The sequence below is a fragment of the Equus asinus genome, chromosome 1 (assembly GCF_041296235.1).
Source record: "Equus asinus isolate D_3611 breed Donkey chromosome 1, EquAss-T2T_v2, whole genome shotgun sequence".
In the NCBI taxonomy this organism is placed as follows: Eukaryota; Metazoa; Chordata; class Mammalia; order Perissodactyla; family Equidae; genus Equus; species Equus asinus.
In genome coordinates this window covers 205,235,434-205,261,488 of record NC_091790.1, presented here as the reverse complement: position 1 = coordinate 205,261,488, position 26,055 = coordinate 205,235,434, and the positions used below count along the sequence as shown (strand labels likewise).

The 26,055-nt window shown below is 40.1% G+C and overlaps 1 protein-coding gene across 4 annotated transcripts in view; it reads right to left on the bottom strand.

Moving 5' to 3' along the window:
* DPP6 (dipeptidyl peptidase like 6) overlaps window positions 1-26,055 on the bottom strand; it is a 988,762-nt gene that overhangs the window by 367,356 nt on the left and 595,351 nt on the right. For all 4 annotated transcript variants that reach the window (XM_044765679.2, XM_044765682.2, XM_014829001.3 and 1 more), the window contains exons 2-3: window positions 24,603-24,717; window positions 3,419-3,517 (exon numbers count right to left, since the gene is read on the bottom strand). In XM_044765679.2, the coding sequence (XP_044621614.2) occupies window positions 3,419-3,517; window positions 24,603-24,717 (214 nt within the window). The remainder of the gene's footprint in view (window positions 1-3,418; window positions 3,518-24,602; window positions 24,718-26,055) is intronic.

Sequence of the window (26,055 nt, the reverse complement as noted above, 5' to 3'; positions counted from 1 at the left end):
GAGATGATGGTGATGATAATGATGATGATGATGGTGATGATGATGATGATGGTGATGGTGATAATGTGATGATGATGATGGAGATGATGGTGATGATAATGATGATGATGGTGATGATGATAATGATGATGACGATGGTGATGATGATGTGATGATGATGATGATGTGATGATGATGATGTGATGATGATGATAGTTATGATGATGAAGAAGAAGAGGAAGAAGAGCAGACAGAGGATAAAGGAGGAAGAGGAGGGGAAGACGGCGGATCAGGTAGTGGCGGTGGTGGTAGACGGTGGTGGTGGTAGGTGGTGACTCCCAAGTCTACGACTAAGAAACAGTTCCATGGACAAATCGCTTGCCCTCTCTGGGCCCAGTTCCTCTGGCCACACTCTAGGCACTCAATAAATGCTAAGTGAGTGAATGAGTGTTCTGATAATTTCTAAAGCTCATCCCAGCTCCACAACATGCAGTAGTCCTATCAATGTGTAGGAATCTTTCCCTGGATCTTAACACTTAAACTGTGGAATGAAAAAATGAATGAATTCTTTACGGTACTTGTAAAAAATCAATTATAAAGTCTCAGCTAATTGCAAAGTTATTTCGTCCACTTTAAACTATTACACCTTTAGGGAGCAGGAGGAAAGGGAATAATCAGGCAGAGGAATAAGTGAAAGAAGAAGTAGGAGGGCAGCTCAAAGCAGCGTGGGGAGAAAACCACCTGTTTCCTCACCCTCGGGGTGGTGCCTGGTCGTAGGCAAGACCTGACCACCTGGTTACCCTGCAGCAAAACCTCAGCCTTAGTGTGCACATTTACAAAGAATGCTCCTAACAACGCTCCTGAACAGAGAGGGTTCAGTTCATTCAGAACCACGGGTGGTCTTTCTGAAGAGATCTCATCTGCCAAAACAGGCAGGCTGGGCCGTTTCTGCTGGGCACAAGGCCACTTCTCAACTGCTTGTATTAACTCCCAGCTTTGTGGATATAGAGAAATTCTGGCTTGTTTCCTCTGGCCGGTGAGCCAGCACATCTGCAGTATGAATTAGTTCATGAGATACAAGTTCCTTACAATACAAATTCCGGCAAAGGTTCCGACTGAAACTCTGGTGCCTTGTGGGTCCAGATCTCTGCTTACATTTTTTTTTTTTTTTTTGCCTATGCAACGCTGATTTAGGCCAAGTCTGAAACTATGGGCACCCTAATGAAAATAGACAGCTATATTATTTTAGCCGTCTGTGGAGTGTTTGCAGGGCCTCCTCCAACCTGCTCTGGACTCTACAGCTCTGGTTTGGTGTTCCTAGTTTTGTTTCTGGCCTCTGGTTTCACTCCTAGATTTTGCCTCTCCACCAGTTTTCCTTCCTTCCTCACCCCCCCACCCCCCCTTCCCTTCCCTTTTCTTTTTTTTTTTAAAGATTGGCACCTAGGCTAACAACTGTTGCCAAACTTCCTTTTTTTTTTTTTTAAGGATTGGCACCTGGGCTAACAACTGTTGCCAATCGTTTTTTTTTTTTTTTTTTCCTGCTTTATTTCCCAAACCCCCACCCCAGTACATAAGTGTATATCTTAGTTTCAGGTCCTTCTAGTTGTGGGATGTGGGACGCCGCCTCAACGTGGCATGACGAGTGGTGCCATGTCCACGCCCAGGATCCGAACCCTGGGCCGCCGTAGCAGAGCGCACGAACTTAACCACTCAGCCACGGAGCCGGCCCCTCCCTTCTCTTTTCTATCCCTGGACATCATCTCTCAGCCCACGCTTGGCTCTCCCAACCAGGGTTTAGTACAGACTAACATTTCAGACTTGCATTTTTCCAGGGGTCTATTCTCTGTCTTCTCTAGCAAACTCCTAGCCATCCTTTACGAGTGAGTTTATTGACAGTCTTTGAAACGTCTTCTCCAGAAGAGTGAGAACATCAGATTCCTCCCCTGTGCATTTTGTGTCAGGATTACCATTGGTCACTCATTGTTTTGTCTCCATAACATGACTTCATGCTCCTTAAGAAGAAAGCGATCATCATTTATTCCCAAGATCAGGCCCAGAACATGCTGTTGGTGCTCACTTCCTGTCTATGCGATGGGTAAACACAAACACAGAATTGCTTCTTCCTTAAAACAAAAGGTAAAATTACTTCCTCAGTCAAACAAAAAGGCCTTGGCTCTCTCTATGTTCTGGATTTCTGCACGCCCTCCACCAGTATTCAAAATACACTGCTCTCATTTCTCCCAAATTACCTTTTATAAAATACATTTGCCTTGAGAGCCATCCACTTCTTTCATTTTTAAATAAGCTAATCTAAGGATCAGAAATTAATACTGAAGCCACAGCAGAGGACACAGGAGGAGCTACTGTGCTGGTAGGAGATTAAAGGCAGAGTGATTGCTAGTTGATTCTGGAGAGTTTGTGAAGCATGAGATGCATTTCAGAAGCCGTTTGACAGCAAGAAAACATGATGACACTGTGCCACTCAACAAATCAGTGGTGGAAAGAGCACTAAATGGGAAGTCAGGAGACAGGCTTCCAGCCACATTTGTGCCATTAACTAGCTCTGTGACCCCTGAAAATTCACTTAATCTCTCTGAGCCTCGTTTATTATAAAAGCCAGAGTTTTAACTACACCTCTAGCATTCCAATATAAAGTTCCTCTGACTTGCGGATTAATTTTCAAGTGCATCTTACTGAGGCTAAGACTCAATGCAAACAACATCCAGGGGGACAACAGGAGAGGCGCTATGACTATACTGCTTGAGGGGAATGCGACAAAGCCTGCAGACCACGGGTGGGCAGACATTTCCGTCTCATCTCCCATGACTGAACTCTAAAATTATTTCAGACCCAACCAAAGGAAATAGATTATGTCCTGGACCAAAACATGTATTATGAACATACTACCTTTTGCCTCTGATTCTATTTTGTTTTGTTGTTTAAAACAATCTCCCCAAACAAGAAAAGTAGATTTCATCCAAGTTAAAGTTAAGGATAGAAAATGAATTTATCTGCATCTGTGCACTGGGCTCCACTGTTTTGTTTATTTGGCAGCATTCTAGAAGAATCCTTTTAGTTCCTTTTGTCCCCTCTCTCTAGTGAGGAGGGAAGGCAAGGAGAATATAAGGAGGAATAAAGAACATGGAGAAAAGGAGGAGAGCTCAGCTCTGTCTCTCCCTGTTCCTGTTGCCTAGCAACATCTCATATCCACATCTGAGAAATAATGATTCAGGGAGGTTTCTCATGAAGGAGCAGCCCAATTTTACCAGATACCCATTTCCTTAGAAGGATAATAAGGTGACTAGGACAGCAAGAGCTCTGTGGATCCATTTCTGCAGCCAAAGAAAGAATGGGAGAGGCAAAGCACGGAACACAAACTATGGAAAGGTGGCCGGGAGCAGGACGTGGTTTCTCACGTGCACATGGACTCGAGACTCACCGCTTATCCACTTGGCTTCAGGATCGTGAATTCTGAAATCCTCGCTGAAGAGATCTTCCACGGTGACCTTCTTCTTTTGAGACAGACTGTTATCTTCCGCTAGAAAAGAACAAGGCAAATAGTTAAACTTTTAATTTCTTTGGCAAAAAGAGAGGACCATAAAACATTCTAATTGCCATGCAGAAATAGTATATATAGGAAAACACGTAATGTCTATAAATAAATGCTGAACAAAGCCAGTCATGCTTTCTGTTTTTAAGTAAACTATCAAAAACTATGGTAAGGGGCTTCTGATTCAGTAAAATGGCATCACTTCACCCTCTCTGCTTGCAACACATAAGTGATCATATTCCTTAGGTATGGAGGTATATAACTGTCTCAAGACGGATTTATGTGCAGTAAGGTGGAAATGGTCAAGAGAGGCAGGAACAAATGTCCAGGATGGACCTCAACTGCATTATGTAATCATTCATCAAGCATTCATTAAATTCCAACTATTGGCAGCATGTTGGGTGCTGGGAGTTAAAGACAACTCACCTATGCCTCAGGTATTTACTCCCCAAACACCTCACGTGTCTCTGGCTGTCTCTGGGTTGGAGATTTGTTCTTGTATAGAGAGGATCAGGCCCCAGATGTCTGTGAGCAAACTACCAGATTCTGCCTGCCTCATCTTGGTCACTCCGCTTGGGAGGAAGCGCCTGACACAAGCCTTGAAGGCAACATACTCATATCCCTCCCAAGGGGACAGGTTTAGTTAATGGCACCAGCGGTGAGAATTTTAGAAATCTGGCAGCTTTCATCCTATTTCCTGAGGTCAACGCTTCTGGAGTTTTAGGTCTGCGTCAGAAGAGGCTCTCTGCATTAGAGAGACAAAAGCCCACTCGTCTACTTTGAGACGACAAAGGGCTGGCCAGGCGTCTGACCTGTGAGCCTCAGCTAACAGACTAACCACACGAGGGCAGGCCGTCCAGCCACGGTCACTTCTGTCAGACCCAGAAGACACTCTTCTCTTAACCCTTTCTCACATACATCATCTTTGCCTCTTTTAATTTTGTTTCAAAATCTGTGGCAGGTTGGGAAAATAACAAGAATTTTTGTTAGATTACATAATTAAGTAAGAATGAATAACCTCTGAATGAAATCCCCAAAGCTCCTCCTAGGATTCTAGTGCATAGATTTCATTACATCTCCTATGGTTTCTTTCTCGTGGCTTCTCTGGATGCCATAGATTACTGAAGTAGTCAGAAAAGTCTCGTGTTACTTTGTGCACTGACTGATTTCTTGAATATCAAATAGGATTGACGTGTGTGAAAGTCTTTTGAGAATGACAGAATGATTCAGTTCGAGGTGGCCTTCTTGGTGGACCTGAGTGTACGTGGAGGGACACTGAGTGTATGTGGAGCTCTCCCAGGTGCTCAACAAAACACGTTAAACCAAACCAAGGTCTTCCCTCAAGGACCTTTCTATCTGCAATGGAAGCAGCCCCAGAAAAAGACACACGGCTCCAAACACGAAGCATTTCACCACGGAAAACAGACAATAAATGAAAATTTCAAAGATCGCTAGACAGATCTAACAAAGTTATATTGTGAGATAGTATTAAGAAGTATACTTGCAACTAGTATATAAATAAGTCCTGGGGATCTAATGCATGACACAGTGATGATAAACAACAATCCTGTATTATAAACATCAAACTTACTGAGAGACTAGATCTTGATTATTTCCACCACAAAAAAGAAATGGTAATTAGAGGAGACTTGACGGAGTTGCTAGCTAACGCTACGGAGGCAACCACAGCGCAAATACAGTATCAAATCAACATGTACACCTAAGACCTACACAATGCTGTATGTTAAACATGTTTCAATAGAAATACATAAATACAACAAAACTAAAACAAACAAAAAAGAAGTATAAAAACTTCTGAGACACTCAAGTATATAATTAGAAAATAATCATATGAAACTTAAATTTTCTCTAACTAAACTTCAGTATTCCAGGATGATTCTAGCTCCACATTTTGAGGTATCCACGTGTCTAATAAGAAAGTCTGTAAGACTGCTGTTTAGACAAACTTTGGGTAAAGATGGAAAGGCAATTTATTCACTTTCTGAATTTTTTCTTTTCACAAATGACTGTTCTATTCATCCCAAAATGTGTTTTATTTTTTTAAAAACCTGTTACTTCATTTGCTTTTTAGAAGATATTTAACAAGCATAGGAGACTTTTAAATAGGGAGAGTTAGTGGGGGAGGCATTACGATACACACTCTAAGAAGTGCTCTGTCCACACTCAGCTCCGCCTCCTTCAGACACGCACTGCTGGCCTCTCTGGACCTTGAGGACTTGTTCACATATTCCAACTACCATCTACGTCACTGGTTTATAGTTTGATTCATTCCAAAAGTCCTTTGAGGTGGTGACAAGCATGAGGACTGCCAAGTTCCAGGAACCGTGCTGAGCCCTGAAGAACCACAACTGAAAGACCTCACAACTGACTTTAAGAAGCTCACAGAGAGTGGGAGCCAAAGTCGAAAGAATAACCACATTGCAACAGTGCTGAGAGCAGAGGACCTGCCATGTTAACATTTAAGGAGACTGGGGAACAAAAAAGCAGGAGGAATTCCAGAAAGAGTTCCTTGAGGAAAGAACCCACTAGCCAAGATAAAAGAGACAGAAGAACACCCAAGCCAGGAAGGATTTCAAGGGCATGAAGGTGTCCGCGAATGCAGTACATCCAGGAAATTGTGAGTGTGTTGGCGTTGGTGCAGTAGAGAACGTGAGTTAGAAATGTCTAGAGATAAAGGTAGATCCTCTCATTATTTTTGATATTCTGAAATTTCATTAGAAAATGTGCACTTTGGATTTTCTTTAAAAATCCTGCTTACCACTCACCAACATTTTCAGTGTAAGAACTGCCTTTCTCCACATCAGGAACATTACCAGTAACGATCTCATTCAATATTGCTTCTCCGTCAGTCTATTCCCTCCGGCCCGAACGCCAACTGGACCTGTGCAGGGGTTTCTAGGTCCAACCTCCACATCCCTAGCTTTTCCACACTTATATGTCTTTGGGAGCATGTTCATGATCTCTTCAGTCCCATCTTCTACTTCACCCGCTTTATCTTTAGCATGTCCAGGCTGCTCTTTCATCCCACTACTGCATCTTAAGACTTTACATAATTATATTTTAATTTCTAACATTCCTAATTAGGTCTTTTTCACAGTCATATACTATTATAGTCGCAAGCTCCTTTGTCACATTAGTATTTTCTTTAAAAAGCCTAAAATGTCACTTTCTGTTTTCCCTACTGATTATATTTCCTTGGATGTAAGTCCACCTGTGTGTGAAGCTGGTGTGCTGCTTCCTAGTGGAGGGGTTTCTGCAGGTTCTTATGATTCTTGGTTGTCAGCTTCTCCCCAGCAAGCGTCCTGAGTCACCAGAGACTACTGGTGCTGTGGCCACAACAGCGTCCTGGGCAGACTGAGGCTCTGTCTGGGTAATGGTTCTCACCAGGCCATGTGTGGCCATTTGGGCTGGAGCCCTCTGCCCTATGTGGGTAATGTGACTTGAGACCCTCTGGCTGTGAAGCCAGTTTTCAGGCAAGGGCCCTTGTCCAGCCCCTGGCCTCTCATGGACACCAGTATCCCAGCCCTGCCTGTCGGGCCTGGCCTCAGTCTCTCTGCCTTGAGGGTGGCAGTGATGTGGCATTACTTGCCACTGTAGGTTTCTACCTGGTCCTTCTTTCAAGGACACCTTTCTATTCCACTTCTATGGAGAACTCCTTTTCTTGTTTTGGAGTGCAGCTATGTTTTTATCATTTATTCGCCTCCCATTTCTATATGCTTGAAGTCAAAAGGGAAAGATCTCTGTGCTCAATCTGCCATCTTAAACTGGAAGCCAACATAAAGGTGGAGATACAAGTGGCTGGCGGCTTTTATAATTTGGATTTCATCCTAAAGGCAATTCGGGGACCACTGAAAAGTAAGGTTTCCTTCAGCCCTTTAGTGGGAGAACCATGTAGCAGTTGTACTTAACTTAGCAGCTTGGTGGGCTCACGGGCCTGCAAAGGTATCTTGCAATCTGTAGTGATGGAGTGAATCTTTACATAGGTCAGAACGTAATGTAAATTGTGAAGTCTCCTTTCCTTTCCTAAGATGCTTGTTAAATAGTTACGTTGTTAAACAGCGCAGCCACAGAAGAACATATTGAAACCTCTTCTCTGCAGACTTTTAAAATTAGAAATAAATTCTAGTACCCTAAAACGGATTAATCTGCAGCATAACCTTTGAGGTGATTTCAACCACTACAAATAGAGGTTAGCTATTGACAAACCCAACTTGGTAACAAAGAAAATCTACCCAGATTTGTCAGAAGTCTCTCGTAAGGTTCTGCTTTTGTTAGCAACTGGAATAAGTGACAACTCTAAACACTTTACGGTCTTCAGAGTACACTGACATTTATTACCTCTTGATCCTACAAGACGGAGGAGGAAGGAAAGCCATTTTATGGAAGGTAAACCTGAGCAACTGAGAGGCTAAATGGCTTCTCCAAAGATGTATGGGGAGTCGGTAAAACTAAAACTAACCATGTTTGTAAGAGAACCTGAATATTGACATTATTCACAGAATCTGGCTTGTTCATAACCTATTCCAGAAGTGGGATGCTAATAAAATCACAAAATACAGAAAATCTCAGGCAGGTATCATTAATGATGATACTGATAAAATGTTACATTCTCCAGGAAAAAAAAAGAGTTATCTGTAAATAAAGAAAAGGGTAAAACCATTTTTATGAACAAATTTCCTTAATCAGAAAAAACTTAGTGTCTGAGTCAGATCAACGAGGAACAAACACTACAATGACTGGCACACAGCAGGTGTTCACCTCTCGACGGGTACCATGGCAGACATCAGGAGCTCAGTGTTTTCAAAACTCAAACTGGGGTGGGCAAGTCAGATACAGCTTCCTAGAGGAGACAGACCCCAATCTGAGGCTCAGATTAAAAGCACTCTTCACATTTAGAATAAGTCACTGAACACATTCGTATGTTATTTCTACAGAAGTTGAAAATATTTGTTTGCTACCCTGCAAACACTCAGAAGAACATGTGGAAATCAAAGAGACTGTCCATTTTTCAAGGTCTGCATCATTACTTCACAAATTCCAATGACATAGCTTTTGCTTCAAAGTAACTCACTGCAGAGTGACCATTAATGATGAACCTAACACGGACAGCCGCTTAGTCAAAGGAAACCCAGGAAACATTCCGCTTCACTGTGCCCACATCTTAACTGAGTGTGTGCAGTGTCAGGCACTACTAGATGCTGGAACCAATACTTCCAATTAGATTTCTTTTATTTTTTAATAAAAGACGTGCAATCAATGATCCCTGTTGCAGATGCTACTCACACATCCTTGGTAGATTCTTACCATAACAAAAGAAGAAATGCAGTCACGCTTCACAATCAACAGCTTAGGAATAATGAAATTTAAACCAGGTAACATGTCTACAAATGATCATATGAACCTTGGGGATTTTTCACCTAATCCTGAGTTAAACTGTCTAGCTGTGGCAGATCGTTCACCAGTGAGACTGAGAAGGAAACATCTCATACGTAGGCAAAAATCCTGGGGACAGAAGGAAACAGCAGCTGCTGAGCCAAGGGAGCACTCTTTCCCTTTACAAAGAGGGAGATGTACTCCAAAATGCAGCAAAAGAAATTTCTCTGGAGAAGCCTCTCTGGAATAATCCAACACTGAATGTGAGAAGCTCAGTAACCACAGTAGGGTAAGAATTACATTAACCACATTATCTGAGTGCTGGGGCAGGAGCTACAAGAGAATCCTGTCAAGACCTCTTTTAGGACGTATTTCTTTTCGACTTTCCCAGACAAAGTTCATCATGCTTTCCTTTCTGCTACCAAGAGCCAGCATTGAACCAATTATTTGCTTTTAAGTCTGTTTTCTATACTAGCTTGATTTTTCCCCTTTTCTTTTTAAGTTAGGAATGTGACTTCATCTCTGGAAGGAGCCTGGCACATAGACATGTTCAATCAATTTCTGTTGAGTAAAGAAAGCATTTTTTAAATCTACACCTTTGCTTTAACTTCTTGCTTATTCTTTGTAATGAAATCTTCGTGCTACTGAAATATATTATTTTTTATTATACCCCAAACTTCCCACAGATATTCATTTATCTTAAAGGCTTTTTCTTATAAGTTCACTGTTTTCTGAACCATCTAAGAAAACTAGTCGCACAATTATCAAAATTATCAAAATTAGTCACATTATATATTTTACTCAAATGCTGGAAACTAAGTCATCAGCATTATTCAACACACCCCAGAAATTAAGAAGTTCTAGTTTTTGTGCTTTTTTAAAGCTTCTAAATAAAATACATCAAAGGTATTCATCATGCTTCTTCTTCATGCTCCTACCCCATTCTTTAGACCTAGGAAATAAATTGAAACCTTAAAATATATTTATCAACCTGTTTCTTTAGTGAGTTATAACCACTGGGCACCTGTAACTTCACGTAATAATACGCACATCTGCTGATTGATGTATCTACTTAATTTTTCCCTCCTGACATCTTTATTGAGATAAAATTCACATACAATAAAATTCACCCGTTTAAAATATACAACTCAATGGTTTTAGTATATTCACAGAGTTGTGCAACCATCACTATGATCCAAGTTTAGAAGATTTTCATTATTCCCCAAAGAAAGTCATAACCATTAACCATCACTCCCCATTCCCATCCCTCTCTTCTCAGTCCTGGGCAACCAAAAATCTACTTCCTGTCTCTATACATTTGGCCCTTCTGGATATTTCATACAGCTGGAATTGCACAATATGTGCTCTTTTCTGACTGGCTTATTTCACTTAGGATAATGTTTTCAAGGTTCATCCATGTTACAGTATATATAATATGCAACGGCACTTCATTCCTTTTTATGATGAATAATATTTCAAAGCTAATGATGTTGAGCATCTTTTCATTTGGTATTGGCTATTTGTGTATATTCTTTGGAGAAATGCCTCTGCTTATCAAGATTGCAAAAGATGCTAAAAGAGAAAGTCACTGTCAGGAAAGAAAAAGCAGGAGATGTGGCTCAACAACCATTTGCCAATACTTCTGAAAGATCAAAAGGTCAGTATTCAGTTGCACAAAAGGCTCTTTGAAGAGCTTAAGTGTGTGACTCACAGATCCCCTCAGCCATCTCAGCAGAAACCAAACAGAAAGATAGCAGCATCTAGGAAAACCCGATGGAGGAGCCTCTTGTCTAATGGAACAAATCCCCATGACATACATAGGCGACCCACAGGTTCTTAAGAATTTTACAACTGCAGAAACATTGCCAGCTTGGACTAAAATGGACAGAGAGTATAAAATAAAAGAAGAAAATTCTCAGACAGGAGAAATGCTAATAAAGCTACTCAGCTATGAACTCTTGCTACCTTTCATGAAGAATAAGGGTGAGGACAGAAATGAGAGCCCCAAAGCATTATTCCCAAGCCTTTAAAACTAATGGAGTTTGCCCAACTGAATTTAGAAATTGCTTGGAACTGGTGACTCCTTTTTTCCTTCAGTTCGCTCTCTTATTGAACAGAGATGCCTATAACTGTCATCCTACACCTGTCTCACCATTGTATTTAGGAGCTGACACTTATTTCTTTAGTTTCACAGGCCCATAATAGAGACGAATTGTGCCCCAGGATGGAGCATATCCAGAGACTTACCCATAACTCATTTATATGATGATATTTAGGACATCTGAGCTGATGAGATTTTGGACTTTGAGTTGATGCTGTAATAGGTTGAGACTTCTGGGGACCTTAGGATGGAGTGAAAGTATTTTGTACATGTGATGGATGTAAATCTTTGGGGGCCAGGTTGTGCAGGCAAAATAATGCCCCTCAAAGATGTCCATGAGTGTTATGGACTGAAATGTATACCCCCAAATTTAAGTGTCAAAGTCCCAGCCCCCAGTGTGACTATATTTACAAACAGGACCTTAAAGGAGGTAAAGTTAAATGAGGTCATAAAGGTGGGGCCCTAATCAGATAGAACGGTCCCCTTGTAAGAAGAGAGGAGTAGACACTGGAGCTTCTCACTCTTGTTCTCTCTCTCCTTTTTCTCTCTCTCTCCATGCATGCACACAGAGAAAAGGCAATGTGAGAGACGGCGGGAAGGCGCTGTCTGCAAGCCAGGAAGAGAGGTCTCACTAGAAGCCAATGCTGCTGGCACTTGGTCTTGGGCTTAAAGATTCGAGAACTGTGAGAAAATAAATTCCTGTTGTTTAAGCCACGCTGTCTGTGGTACTTTGTTATGCCAGCCCAAGTAGACTGGTATTTTAAAACTTTCATTGCCAACTTTTGTTGCTCATACATAGAAACACAATTCATATTTGCATATGGACCTTGAATTCTGTAACCTTTCTACACTTACTTACAGGTTGTATTAGCATATGCTAAATAGGCATTCATTTTGTCCACAATAAAGACAGTTTTACTTCTTCATTTCAAATAGAAATAATCCATTAGAACTGCTAAGAAAAACTGGTTTGTTTAAGAAACTCAAGGTCCAAATAACAATAAACAAATTACAGGTATTGATGGATTTTAAGAAATGAGAGTCCACTTGAGCGAATGCCTTAAGATGAATCGTTTAGTGACACAGTACTACAATTTTTCTCACTCTATGGCTTTCTCCACATTGCCAGGTTCTACAATAGATATATGTGAAAAGTCTAAAATTGTTAATGCTTTAAATAAATTTTCTATTTTAAATCAACTTCTTATTATTTGATGGGAGATTTTATCAAAGTGAGAAAAGACTTTGCAAATATTTCTCAAAGCTGAGGGAAAGAATTGGAGGTATGGTGGTGGGATTAAAGAGAAGGCCATTTAGACATGCTCACTTCCCCATCTTCTCCAGCGAGAAGTCAAGAGATACCATTTAAGACCAGTGGAACAAGAAATGGATATATAAAGAAATTTTCACATAAAATTATGAAAGAAATCTGTAGAGGAATTAAAAATAACTTCATCGGCTTTATAACTCAGAGTGGAGAATAGGAAGCGGGAAGAGATGTAAATGAGTTAAATTTTTCACTCTCATAGGAGGTAGTCTGTGAACATTGATAACTAAGCACAACACGAAGAATTACAGGAATAACTATCAAGAGAGCTAAAATCAGACACAGTGAAGAGCAATATGTAGGGACTGGCTGCAGAACTGATAGTATGAGAAAACGATTGTTATTATTATTATTGCTATTATTATTAGTTTAACTTTGGTTGTTAATATATTTTTCTCCTGTTTATTTTTCTATTTATCCATATTATTTGGGCAATAAATATTAATAAAGTCATATTCCGATCATAAGCATATACTCACACTCGAATAGTGCCTGAGCTAGGATGCGTCTTCATGATGCACCAACACCAACATCAGCTTGTTTAATTTTCCCAAACGCCTGCACAGTCTGCTACAGGAACAAGGGTGCAGCGCTCCCATGAGAGATACGGTGGGTCAAACAATTCCCCACCCAGGGCTCACCAGAGTAGGCAGTTTACACCCCAAATACCTGCGTCACAATAACACACACCACGCACACACATTTCAAGGGGGAAATTTAGTTTCAGAAACCATCATCATCAGTCATACAAAATGCACATTTTTAATTTGAATTTTGTTGGCTTTGTTGATTGTTCTGTATTTAATTTGCCTCTTTCTCTTAATTTTCTATGAACTATGAGCGGAGTTTATATCTTTTTAATGCATGTAAGTAAAGTAATAAAAAGAATTGTCAATGCGAGAGATAGGTATTGTCTTTCCCTCTCAAATTTTGAAAAACACCAATATACACTTTAATGTGAATGAATTTCACTTCCTTTTCTGGTGGGAGAGATGACAAAGAACCAAAATTTGAAAATGAGAGGAGTCCTCCTGAGAGGTGAGAGAGGAGCCGGGCGTGGGTTCCCGATGCGAGTGGGCAGGAGAAGCAGAAACCCGAGCACACAGCACGGTCGTCTCGTTCATGGTCCCCGAAGGGCCCGGCACAGCTCTTTCGAGTTCTGACCTCTCCACAAGTCCACATTCACGCCTGCCTGTGAGAGACAGCCATTGTAGAATGGGCAAAGCCATTTATTTCTCTCTCTTAGTTTCCTATGGCTGTCGCAACACATTACTGCAAATGTGGTGGATTAAAACAACAGGAACTTATTCTCTCACAGTTCTGGAGACCAGAAGTCCAAAACCAGTTTCACTGGGCCAAAATCAAAGTGCCAGCAGGGCTGCCCTGGCCCGGAAGCTCTAGGGGAGAATCTCTTCTCTGTCTTTTCCAGTTTCTGGTGGCTGTGGGCGTTGCCTGGCTTGTGGCTGCATCACTCCAACCTGGGCCTCCCTGGTCACATTGCCTTCTCCCCTCTGCCTGTGTCAAATCTCCCTCTGCCTCCTTCTATAAAGATCCATGTGATTGCATTTAGGATGCACTGTAGGATCCGGAAAATCTTCCCATCTCAAGATGCCTCACATAACCACATCTGTGACGACTGCTTTTTTGCCCTACAGGGTAGCATTCACAGGTTCCAGGAATTAGGACATCAATATCTTTTGGGGAGCTATTTTTTCAGCTACTACACTCCACAAGACCTTTTCTCCCATTTCCAACTAACACACTACTTTATAAGGCATCCTCTGAAAATGCAATAATCATACATTGACTGAATTTTTTAAAAAGACATTAAAAACATCTGGATAAGGGAAAAACCGGGGTGGGGGGGGTAAAGACATTAAATCTGAGGTTCTGTAAATTATCACTTAACCTAATTTCTAGTGATTTTAATGATAAATGGTTGCTCAAGCAGGGTTAAGGTGAGAGTTCTGCCTCAAAGAGAAGGTGGACAATTTCAGCCTGGAACTTAATCCTCCTCAGTACCCTGACCTCCTGAGTTCATCGAGGACAATTTCTCTCCAGTTCTCTGACATTATTATATCATCGATTTCTGTGCTCCTGAGTCTGACCTGGTAACTCGACTTAGACCCCGGAATTGCTGCCTTTGGCTCCTGACTGGCCAGAGTCTTCCCTGAAACAGTAACTACGAGATCAGCCAGCCCATCGTAACAAATGGTCCCCAAGGCTCCCAAAATTCACTCAAAATTTACCAAGAGGCTCTCATCTAAACCAGGCAATAGACTCCAGAGAAAACCGGGATAAGATTTACTCTGTTTCACAGTTATATACAACTACGCCTTTAAAATAAAATGCATAATGTAGCAGTGCTTTGAAAAGTGCCCCTTTATGGATAAGTACGTAGCCACATTTGCCTCAGCTTAGAGTCTTAATACAGGCATGAATAATAAACATCTACCGCCATCCTTTAGACAAATGGCTCTTTAGCATAAGGATTCAATAAATAAGCAAGATGCACCTAATAATCCTTCTAGAACTAATGATGAAAAGTCAAAAGGGAGACTGTTAAGATTCTCCCAGGGATCCACTTCTCACTACTTTGGAAGTTTCCTACTAACGATAAGGTTAGTAGCGGCGTAAATTAATTCTTTCTTTTATGAGAATCTGTCAGAACTCCCTCTTTTCAGATTTGTTTCAATTTAAAGCATGGCACAAACTCACTGCTCAAGTTCAGGGGATGTAGATCGTGTTCCTAAAGTATTTCATTAATCGAGGCATCTTGCTTTTTGTGGCAGACACTAGGCTGCCTCCCCAAAAGCCACCGCACTCCTCCAACTCCGCAGACATGATTCCTACGAAATATTGGCTTTCTTAATCCCCCTGACAACCAAGGGTGGCCCTGTAATATTGTTACAGAAAATAAGCTGTCTCCTGTCTAGTTTCAGGGAAAGATGGAGATACATGTGGCAAGTTCTGCACTTTTCCCTTCCTTCCTGTGAGGGTATGAGCTGTGACGTGTGAAGCTGCTATAGCGGCTTTGCCAACATGCTAATGATGGCAACAGGGAAAGATGGTCTTTGAGCCACTGAATCATCCAGGGACTGCCTACAGCTAGACCTCTTGCTTGTGAAACAATACAGGAGCCTACAGTTTGAATTATTTTAGTCGGATATTCTGTTACCTATGGACAAAAGTTCTCTAACTGATACATTGTAACATCTGGGTTTTGGATAAATGCTTGAGCTGATCCCTAGGATGGTCCATGGATAGGTTGACCAGGTCCATGAATTTCCTGAAATGTATCCAAATTTTTATGAGTACATATACATCCTTTTTTCCTTCTTACAATGATAAGATGACTTAGAGTTTTACCAGGCTAAAAATAGTTACGACATAAACTGTTACAGACAGTAGGAGCCATTAGAGTACAATCTGGTATTCCACACTCTCCCAATCTGCCACCATCCTATCCTTCAGCCTTAACTCCTGACACTCATTACGTCCCTCCACAGCTGCCAAGCCAGGCATCCTCTGTCAAATGAGCAGTCCAGGCTTATTATGGCTCACCATGACCTTCCCTCTTACATTTCCTTCCATCTCTACTGTATCTATCTTGCAAATTCCTCACACTCCATGAAATCTTCCACAAATGCTTCCTGTCCTCACCAATCCCTCCCATATTCTGGACTACCATAATATATTATCTGCACTACCCATTTACAGCACTCAGTCTCAATTAGCACTAACAAATTAACTTTAACCAGAAACAATAGTAACAAGAGTAGCAGCAGCAGTGAAAACAAACCTCTACTTCATGACCAGAGTAGGTAGGCACCATTCACCCAATCAGCCAGCCGGCAGGTAGGTGTGAACAGACACACTGAATCTACAAACACAACCACAGACGCCCAAGTGCAAATGAACAATACCAGAGACCTATCAAGTAACCTCTGTGTCCTATGATAGGACTCTTGATCAAAGTCATTGATAACAGATGGACTATGACAAGAGTGAATTTGGAGGATGAGTTTAATGTAGGGAGGAGAACAGAGAGAAAATACCTAGAAGAGATGACCTAAACACTTATTTCTCCAAGAAACAAAAAGGTATATGTTACAAGTTATGATATATTCAAAAGGTATTAATTTCTGTAAACGACTTTGCAATTTTCATTGAGATTATATAAGACCTCATGATGAGAAGATCCATCATAGATTAAAAATTGGGCACCAATACAACCTAAAATACAACATTATATTGAACAAAAGAACCAGGTGTAAGAGAATACATACTACATGAATACACTAATAACGTAAATGTAAGAAGGAGAAAAGCATGCAAAACTATTCTACGATGTTAGAAATTAGGTTACTCTTGGGGGGATTAGTAATGAAAGAGCATGACGGGGGCTCCTGGGATGCTGGCTATATTCTGTTTCTGATCTGGATGCTGGCTGCAGGAGCCTGTTCAGTTTTAAAATGCATCAAATAATATAATATTTTATATATATAATAAATAATATATATTATGTATGTTTTAAATTAACGTTTTAAAAGTCATTTGTTCCGGAATTTTAAAAAGATAAGCTTAAAACAATGAGATAACATTACACACCTATTAGAATGGCCAAAATCCAGAACAGCGACAATGCCAAACACTAACAAAGATGGGGAGCAACAGGAGCTTTCATTCATTGGTGGGGAGAATGCAAAATGGTGCAGCCACTTTGGAAGACAGCTTGGCGGTTGCTCATGCTCTTATCGTAAGATCCAGCAATCTCACTCCTTGGCTTTGATGCGGAGTTGAAAATTTATGTTCTCACCAACACCTGCACACACATATTTACAATAACTTTGTTCATAATTGCCAAAACTTGGAAGCAACCAAGATGTCCTTCAGTAGGTAAAAAGATAAATAAACTGTGGTACATCCAGACAATGGAATAGTATTCAGTGCTAAAAAGAAATGAGCTATTAAACCATGAAAAGACTTGGAGGACACTTAAAGGCATATTGTTAAGTGAAAGTCAATCCAAAAAGGCTACACACTGCATGATTCCAATTACACGATATTCTGGTAAAGGCAAAACTATAGACAGTAAATAGACCAGTGGTTGACAAGGGTTACGGTGGAGGGAGGGATGACTAGGCGGAGCACAGAGGATTTTTAGGGCAGTGAAACTATTCTGTATGACACTATATTGGCAGATACATGCCATCATACATTTGTCCAAATCCACTGAATGTACATCACCAAGAGTGAACCCTAATGTAAACTCGGGTGATAACGATGTGCCAATGTAGGCTCATCAAATGTAACAAATGTACCACTCTTGGTGTGAGATGCAGATGATGGGGGAGGTTGTGCATGGGTGGGGCAGGCGGTATAAGAGAACTCTGCACTTTCCTCTCAATTTCGCTGTGAACCTAAAAGTGGTCTAAAAAATAAAGTCTATTTAAAAAATTCATGGAAATTTTATTACAGAACTTGCTTTGTTAACTAGGAGTAACAACTCAACTGGAGGGATTCTCTCAAAAGTAATTTTAATATAGCTTTTTCCCACATAACTCACTTCATCTTGTGTTGACTCTAGTGTAAATTCAGAACACCTCATCAAGGTTTTGACTTGCTTGTACCTATACTCTTCCATAAGAGACTCCGATTTATGAGCTGTAACTGCCAATTTGCTAGATTTCTCCTCCTATCAATAAAGTCTATTGAGTCCAATCGAAAATAAAAAAAGATAAGCTGAGAGTTAGCAACGCAGTTACAGACATTAGACTTAAATCAGTGATGAAATTCAATTCCATAAAAATAATCTCTATGTTATGCTCCTGCCCAAAAGACTAGTGAGTCTTAAATTCTGATAACCTCCTCTTGGCCTTAACCCAAAGTCTACCTTCAATATGACTTGCAAATATCCAAGGTTTTCATTTATATACCACCTGAAAGTGTTCTAGTGTTTTCTGTCAAAAACCACTGTCCATCTTCTCTAATGTGAAAATCCATGAAAGTCAAATGTCAGGGATGTTTTAATGCAAATATGATCCTGCTGGATTTTTCAGCTCCCACAACAATAATTGTGGCACTAGAGAATATCAGAGTCCTTTTCATCAGAACGCAAGAACTGCAGCTGCCCAAAAAAGGCATATGCTGCGTGTGACCTATCGTCAACACATATTTAATATCTGCAAATAAAAAAGGTAACTTTGAGCCTATTATTCCAAAGAGAAATTTACAAAAGAGCACAGACTAGCAAGGGAGAAATGAATGACAACATTGAAAAGGACACATTCTCATTTGGTTAATCCCTTCGGAACCAAGATTGCCTTAAACACTTCTAATTTGATTTTTGACACATAAATTGTGCATAACTGGTGATAATTAAGCTGCACTACAGAACAAGGTACTTGTCATTCAGAATGATTACCACGAGGCCCCTCACAATCCCGAGGCATCACAGGGCATTCCATCACGATTCTTCACAACAAGTTGGAAAGGGACCTGCTTGTACTTGGAACATATTCACCAAAAGACTGAATCCAATGAGTTCAGAATGGATTTTTTGGGGAAGTAGAAAACAGGTACTGTAATCAGAGTGTCAACAAATCAAAATACAAGAGTAGAAACAAGTAGTACTGGAAAAGATTATTTCTTTAAAAGTGCATAGTCTGATCTCTAAGTCAGTCTATCACAATTGGAGCCAGGCAGGGTGGGAAGCCGACGCTGTGGGAATGTGCACTGTGCACATATGTCCAGGCTGTTATTTTTACCAGGACCCTCCACTCTTGAGACTAAACTTCGTCCCTCATCCAGTGGAAGCCACTCCTGCTCTTGGTTGTTTCACAGTCTGTTAGGTCAACGATTCAGTTATCTGCACAACTCAATAGGCCTCTAACCTGCCTATGACTTCTGTTTTGTTTTTTGCTTAATGATTACACTACTGTGAAATTCTCCTTGTGCACGTTTTGAATGGACTCTAAAGTTCTCATGGAGAGCATCTGTATCTTCTTTTCCCACATTTTGCCCGGCACTTAGCTAGATGCTCTCAGCCCCTAACTGGGATCATTAAAGTCTGGTCACTGGATAGGCACTGCTGGTTAGTGAACAGAGAAAGCTCTGGAGCTGGTGGCTGATTGAATGATCTGACATCCTCCTCTGCCTGACAGAATCTTGAATGCCAAACAAAAGCCACTGCTGCACCCCAGGAGAGTGGATGCAGACAGAGCATGAGGGGAGGGAGCAGCAGTAGGAAATTTGCCGTTGAACCCGCATGTCTGATAGTCCTCAGCCTAGGACACACAGCCGCTCAACAGAACAGCCGGGAGAAAGAAATACCAGCTCTGGAAGCCCAACAACTGAAGGGTTAGGGAAGGCTCAGCCATATTTTCATTTTCACAGAAGAAGAAAACAAATTCTCTCTTGAAAGCCTTTTCTGGAATTCAGGGATTCATTAGAGCTCCACCACCAGCAGATGCCTCTTACTTTTTGTTGTTGTCCCTGACAACTGGCCGTCAGCATTCAAAGAGATGTAATGGTTTACAATGACTGTATTCTCTATTTATTGCAGAAAGGATGCTGCTGTGATTGCTCCTGCTCCACAAGAACTGAATGTAAAATACTTTCAAGATTAGCAGCTGCATTGGAGAGAATAGGAATTGACAGGTTTTCCTGTATAGCAGAGAAGATCAAGGGACCAAGTGTTGAGTTGGGCGTGTGAAGGGAAGACTCCCAGGGTCCCTGGGCCTTAGCCTTAAGTTACTCAGTCAAGACATTCATCATGCAACCTTACTGCTACGGTGGGAAAGGATCTCCAGCCAGCCATTCTATTTCACTTTGAAGTGAAGAGTACAAGAGCCCTCAGATTCTGAGGGACACGAACTCTCACGGGTACCTTGCGGGAGCAGGAGCAGCAACAAACTACCTAAGACATCACTGCTTTCTAAGTCCCAAAGTGAGTGTTGGACAACCACAAAGTCAAATCTTCAATAATCACTTTCTTACCTAAAGCACAGTCCTGTTACAAAGAGGCAAAGGTAGGAACAGATGCTCCACAAATCCTGAAGGAGACCTGATTTCCTTTCTATTAATTAAAAATATGTTGTTGCTAAAGTCTCCAGCTAAGTCAAATCATCAGCAGCACGATCACAAAACAGAACGAGTATTTGTCTTTACTAATCCTCCCCAATCCTTCCCACCTCCACTCATTTAGATTTCAACAGTTGAATCGATTTTTCCTTGTTCAATAGATGGACTGTATTGAATCCTGGGTCCAAATGTTCCTGGCAACTCTCGTCTATTCACAAACTCACTCAAGGAGATGGCAACATTCTCTTTTCCAGAACTGCTACCGAAAACTCCTTCAATATGAGGCAAGTAGTCATGGCACTTCAGTATGTAAATGGCCAGATTAAACCCTTTTTTCTTTTGTACAACTTTCCCATCACTGTTTAAATTAAGATCTCATTGAGATAAAATTCACCTATCATAAAGTTTACATTCTTAAGTGTACAATTTGGTAGTTTTTAACGTATTAACAGAGTTGTGGGCATCCATCACCACTATCAAATTCTAGAATATTTTCATCACCCCAAAAAGAGATCTCATCACGAGAGGTCTCAGTGTACGTTCATCAGCTGTAACAGATGTCCCTCTCCGGTGGAGGTGCTGACAATGGGGGAGGCTCTGCATGTGTAGGGGCAGGGCGTATGTGGGAGATCTCTGTACCTTCCTCTCAATTTTGCTGTGAATCTAAAATGGCTCTAAAATGTAATGTCTTAAAAAAAAAGAAATTTCATACCTATTAGCAGCTACTTCCTACTCTGCCCACCTCCTGGTCCTGCCAACCACTAATCTACTTCCTATTACTATGGATTTGCCTATTCTGCGATCATATAATATGTGGCCTTTAGCGTCACTTTTCTTTCACTTAGCATAATGTTTTCAAGTTTTGTGTATATTGTAATATGGATCAGTATTTCATCCCCTTTTGTAGCTGAATAATATTCAGTTGTATGGCTATACCACATCTGTTTATCTATTCAGCAGGTGAAGGGCATTTGGGTTGTTGCCACTTTTCGGCTATTACGAATAACACTGCGACGGACATCTGTGTACAAGCTTCCGTATGAACATATGTTTCCAATTTTCTTAGCTATATACCTAGGAGGGAATCACTGGGTCATATGGTTACTCTGTGTTTAACTTTATGAGGAACTACCAAAATGTTTTCCACAAAGGCTGCATAATTTTACATTCTTACTAATACTGTATGAAGGTTCTAATTTTTCCATATCCTCAGCAATATTGTAATTTTCCTTTAAAAAAATACATTAATAGCCATCCTAGTGGTCGTGAAGTAATATCTCACTGTGGTTTTGCTTTGCATTTCCATGATGGCTAATGATGGTGAGCATGTTTCCTTATGCTTACTAGTCATTTGTATTTCTTTGGAGAATGTTGTTCAAATCTTCTGCCCATTTTTAAATTAAATTGTCTCTTTGTTTTGAGTTGTAAGAGTTCTTTATATAATCTGGATATTACTCTTATTGAATATATGATTTACAAGTATTTTCTCCCACACTGTGGGTTGTCTTTTCAATTTCATTTTTTCTTTTCTTTTTTTTTTTGAGGAAGACCAGCCCTGAGCTAACATCCATGCCCATTTTCCTCTACTTTTTTTGTGGGATGCCTACCATAGCATGGCTTTTGCCAAGCGGTGCCATGTCCGCACCAGGGATCCAAACCGGCGAACCCCGGGCCGCCGAGAAGCGGATCAGGCAAACTTAACCACTGCGCCACCAGGCCGGACCTATCTTTTCAATTTCTTGGTAGCGTCCTTTGATGCACAAAGTTTTTAAGTTTGACGAAGTTAAATGTATCTATTTTTCCTTTGGTTGTTTGTTCTTTTGGTGCAATATCTAAGAAACAGTTGCCTAATCCAAGGTCACAAAGATTTACCCCTCTTTTCTTCTAAGAGTTTTATAGTTTTAGCTCTTGTATTTAGGTTGTTGATCCATATTGAGTTAATTTTTGTATATGGTGTGAGGTACGAGTCCAACTTTGTTCTTTTTCATGTGTAGACCCAGTTGTACAAGCACCATTTGTTGTAAGGACTATTTTTTCCCCATTTAATGATCTTCGCACCCTTGTCAAAAATGAATTGAGCATAGCCATATGGGTTTATTTCTGAACTCTCAATTCTATTCCATTGATCCACATGTCTATATTTCGGATAGCACCACAATATTTTGATCAGTATAGCTTTAGAGTAAATTTTAAAATCAGGAGATGTAAGTCCTTTAAGTGTTGTTTTTCAAGATTATTTTGGGTAGTCTGAGTCCTTTGCATTTTCTTAAAATTTTAGAGTTGGTTTGTTAATTTTTTCAATAAAAGCAAGTGGGATTTTGATAGAGATTGGGTCAAATCTTAGATAAATTTGGAGGTGTTAACATGTTAACAATATTACGTCTTCCAATCCATGAACATGAGATATCTTTTCATTTACTTAGGTCTTCTTAATTTCCTTCAATTCTGTTTGGTGGTTTTCAGTGTGCAAGTGTTATAACTTCGTTTGTTAAATTGATTCCCAAGTATCTTATTCTTTTTGAAACTCTTGTAAGTGGAATCGTTTCATAATTCCATTTTTGAATTAGTGTATAGAAATACGAATGATTTTTTTTTATAATGATCTTGTATCTTCTGATGTTGCTGAACTCATTTATTCATTATAACAGGTTTTGTGTGTGTGTTTGTGGATTTCTTGAGATACTCTATACGGAAGATCATGTCATCTATGAATAGACATAGTTTGACTTCTGTCTTTCCTATCTGGATGTCTTGTTTTTTCCTTGCTTAATTGTCTTGTCTAGAACCTCCAATACAATGCTAAATAGAAACAGTGAGAGAGAACTTCCTTGTCTTATTCCTGATCTTACGGGGAATGCTTTCAGTATTTCACCATTAAGCATAATATTAGCTGTGAGTTTTTACAGATTCTCCCTATCAGGTTGGGGAAGTTTTCTTCTCTTCTTTTTGCACATTGAGTGTTTTATCACGAAAGAATTTTGGATTTTTGTCATATGCTTATTTTGTGTCTATTGAGATAGTCATGGTTTTTTCCCCTTTATTCTATTAATACGGGTGTATTACACTGATTTTTCATATGTTAAACCAAATTTTCTTTCTTGGATAAATCTCATTTTGTCTTGGTGTATAAGCCTTTTTATATGTTGCTGGATTAAGTTTGCTCGAATTTTGTTGAGACATTTACATCTATATTTATAAGAGATATTGGTCTGTAATTTTCTTTTCTTTTGATATTTTTATCTAGTTTTGGTTGCAGGCTACAGATTACTCTTTTTTCATTTAAGTTTTGTGATAATGGTCTAAACATACATCATAATTTTCCTGCACTCTTTGTACCTATGAAAAATTTTTTACATTGCATCTTTTCCATCTTAAGGTCTAATATCTGTGCAGTCTGTTTATAGAAGATTAGAACTAGTTTTCTTTTTGTCCACACAAATAAGCACCTAGTACAACAATGAGAATGGATGAAATAGTTACACAGAGTTTAACATGGCCATAATGTTTTCCTATGATACCTCCTGTCTGGTTATCTTATAGGCAAAGGGTTTCTTCCCTCCCTAATCGCACGGCTTTCTGGCTACTAATTTTACCACTCCATTAGAGCCCCTTTACACGTTACCTCCTCCACGAGCTTTCTCATTAAGGACCCCTCTCTCCTCTAAGCTCCTACAGCACTTCTTTTGGAAACATTCAATAGTGTATGTGTATACATGTTTTTTCTCCCCTGAGAGATTTCTGACTCTGTTTTATACTTTTATTTCATCAGTAGTACCTAATAAGTACCTTATCCTTAGTTCAAACTCAATATATGTTGTTAATTTATCCTTGATGTAATACCCAGGAATGCCATGAGATGTATAAAATTATTATATTTATAATACCACTGTCTCTAAGCTCACAAAGCATGAATAAGTAACCGTGAATTTTAATACATGTCAAGCATTTCTACCTAGTCAACAATTATATAAACCAATTCAAAGCATATAAAATGGATCTTTTTCATTAAAAACATATTACATCATTTTACCATATGGCACAATAAGAATTAGAACCTGGGAAAAATAAATTACGTAATAGGTAGTTATCTAGAAAAAAATTGCAAGGCAAAATGATGCTCTTTCTCCCTTACAGTGACTTGCTTTTCCAAGAATAACCATAAGTACCTGGTGTCAGCAGTATGACCGAGGTGACAATCAGGGAGCAGATGACCAGAATCACAAGGAGAGCGATCGCGATTCCTTTCCAGTTTCTTTGTGGAGGATTGCTCCCCACCAGCTCCTAAAAACAATACCATAAAAGAAAAACCCAGTTAGTGAAGGACAGAAATAAAATAAACCAAATAAATACACTTCCTTTAACTCAAGAACCAAGACACCAAACAGTGAATCATGAGCAGTGAGCAAGGCATGGTCTCACCCTCGAAGCCACGCTTCTCTCCTTTCTCTGCCCATCTGCCTCAGCGTCCGAAAGCCTGGGGCTCTCTTTCCCGCGCCATGGCAAAACCCCATCTCGAGAAAGAACCTGATGTCCTACTATGTTCACGGCTTTTGTGTGAACTTAATGTTTCTCCACCCAAAAAGCCAGGTTCTACAGCACAGGGTGACTGGAGTTTCTCTTCATCACAGCCAGCCTATCAACCCCATCGAATCACATCCACGCAGGATTACTTCTTCCAGCCCAAGTCCGCTCTCCTCTTTCTTTTTATTTACATCCAAACTGTTCACTTCTATTTCAGGCTACCAAATTCAAACCTTTATTTAGCACATACCACACGCCCATTTTAATCAACCTCAGCCCACCGCTCAGATCTTGACCCTTTTTTTCCTTCCACATCTCCTCACACAGGCTTCAAGATTTCCCAGGTCTGTCTTCACTGGGTGACTCACTTACCCCTGTTCCACGTTTTAGTGCCCTTCAGGGAACCATAACTGTATTATTGCAGGGGTTGGCATTGTGTGTGTGTGTAGGGGGGGCAGGTAGATCTGGAGACACTGCTAAAGGCTGAATAAATCTAGGAAATTAATCACACATAATAGCTGCTGAAGCCATACTTTCAGTTCCTTTCAAATTAGAGTGATCATATAATTTCTATTCTAACTGGGATCCTCTGAGAGACAAGGGGGGTAATATTAATAACGATTAATAAATATAATAATTCATGTTAATAATAATTATTATTAATTATACAAGAGTAACTGGGACTTTCCAGGGCACATAAAGACATATGGTCAGGCTGAAAATGGACTAGTGCGACTTCTGCTTATGCATAGATCACAAAGTAGTCTCTATTTTAGTGCCCGTAATTACAACTCATCGTAACTCCAAGTCAAGGCGAAGTGGAATGCAGATGGCCTCGAGGAGAGGATAGTGCAATACATAAATACATCTTCATCCAAGACTGAAAGCTCAGTAGAATGTATCAAATTGTTGCAAATTAAAATAAAGAAAACGCTCAAGCCTCAGATGGCAAATAATTAATATTCGACATCCAAATATTTAATATTGGCTATCTAAGTTATCAAATTAAGAAAAACTCTCAGGGTCAAGAGAGTCTTAGCAGGACAGAGTTCTATAGCAGTTTAGAAATTTCTATCAGTCTTCTTATTTGCCATCCAG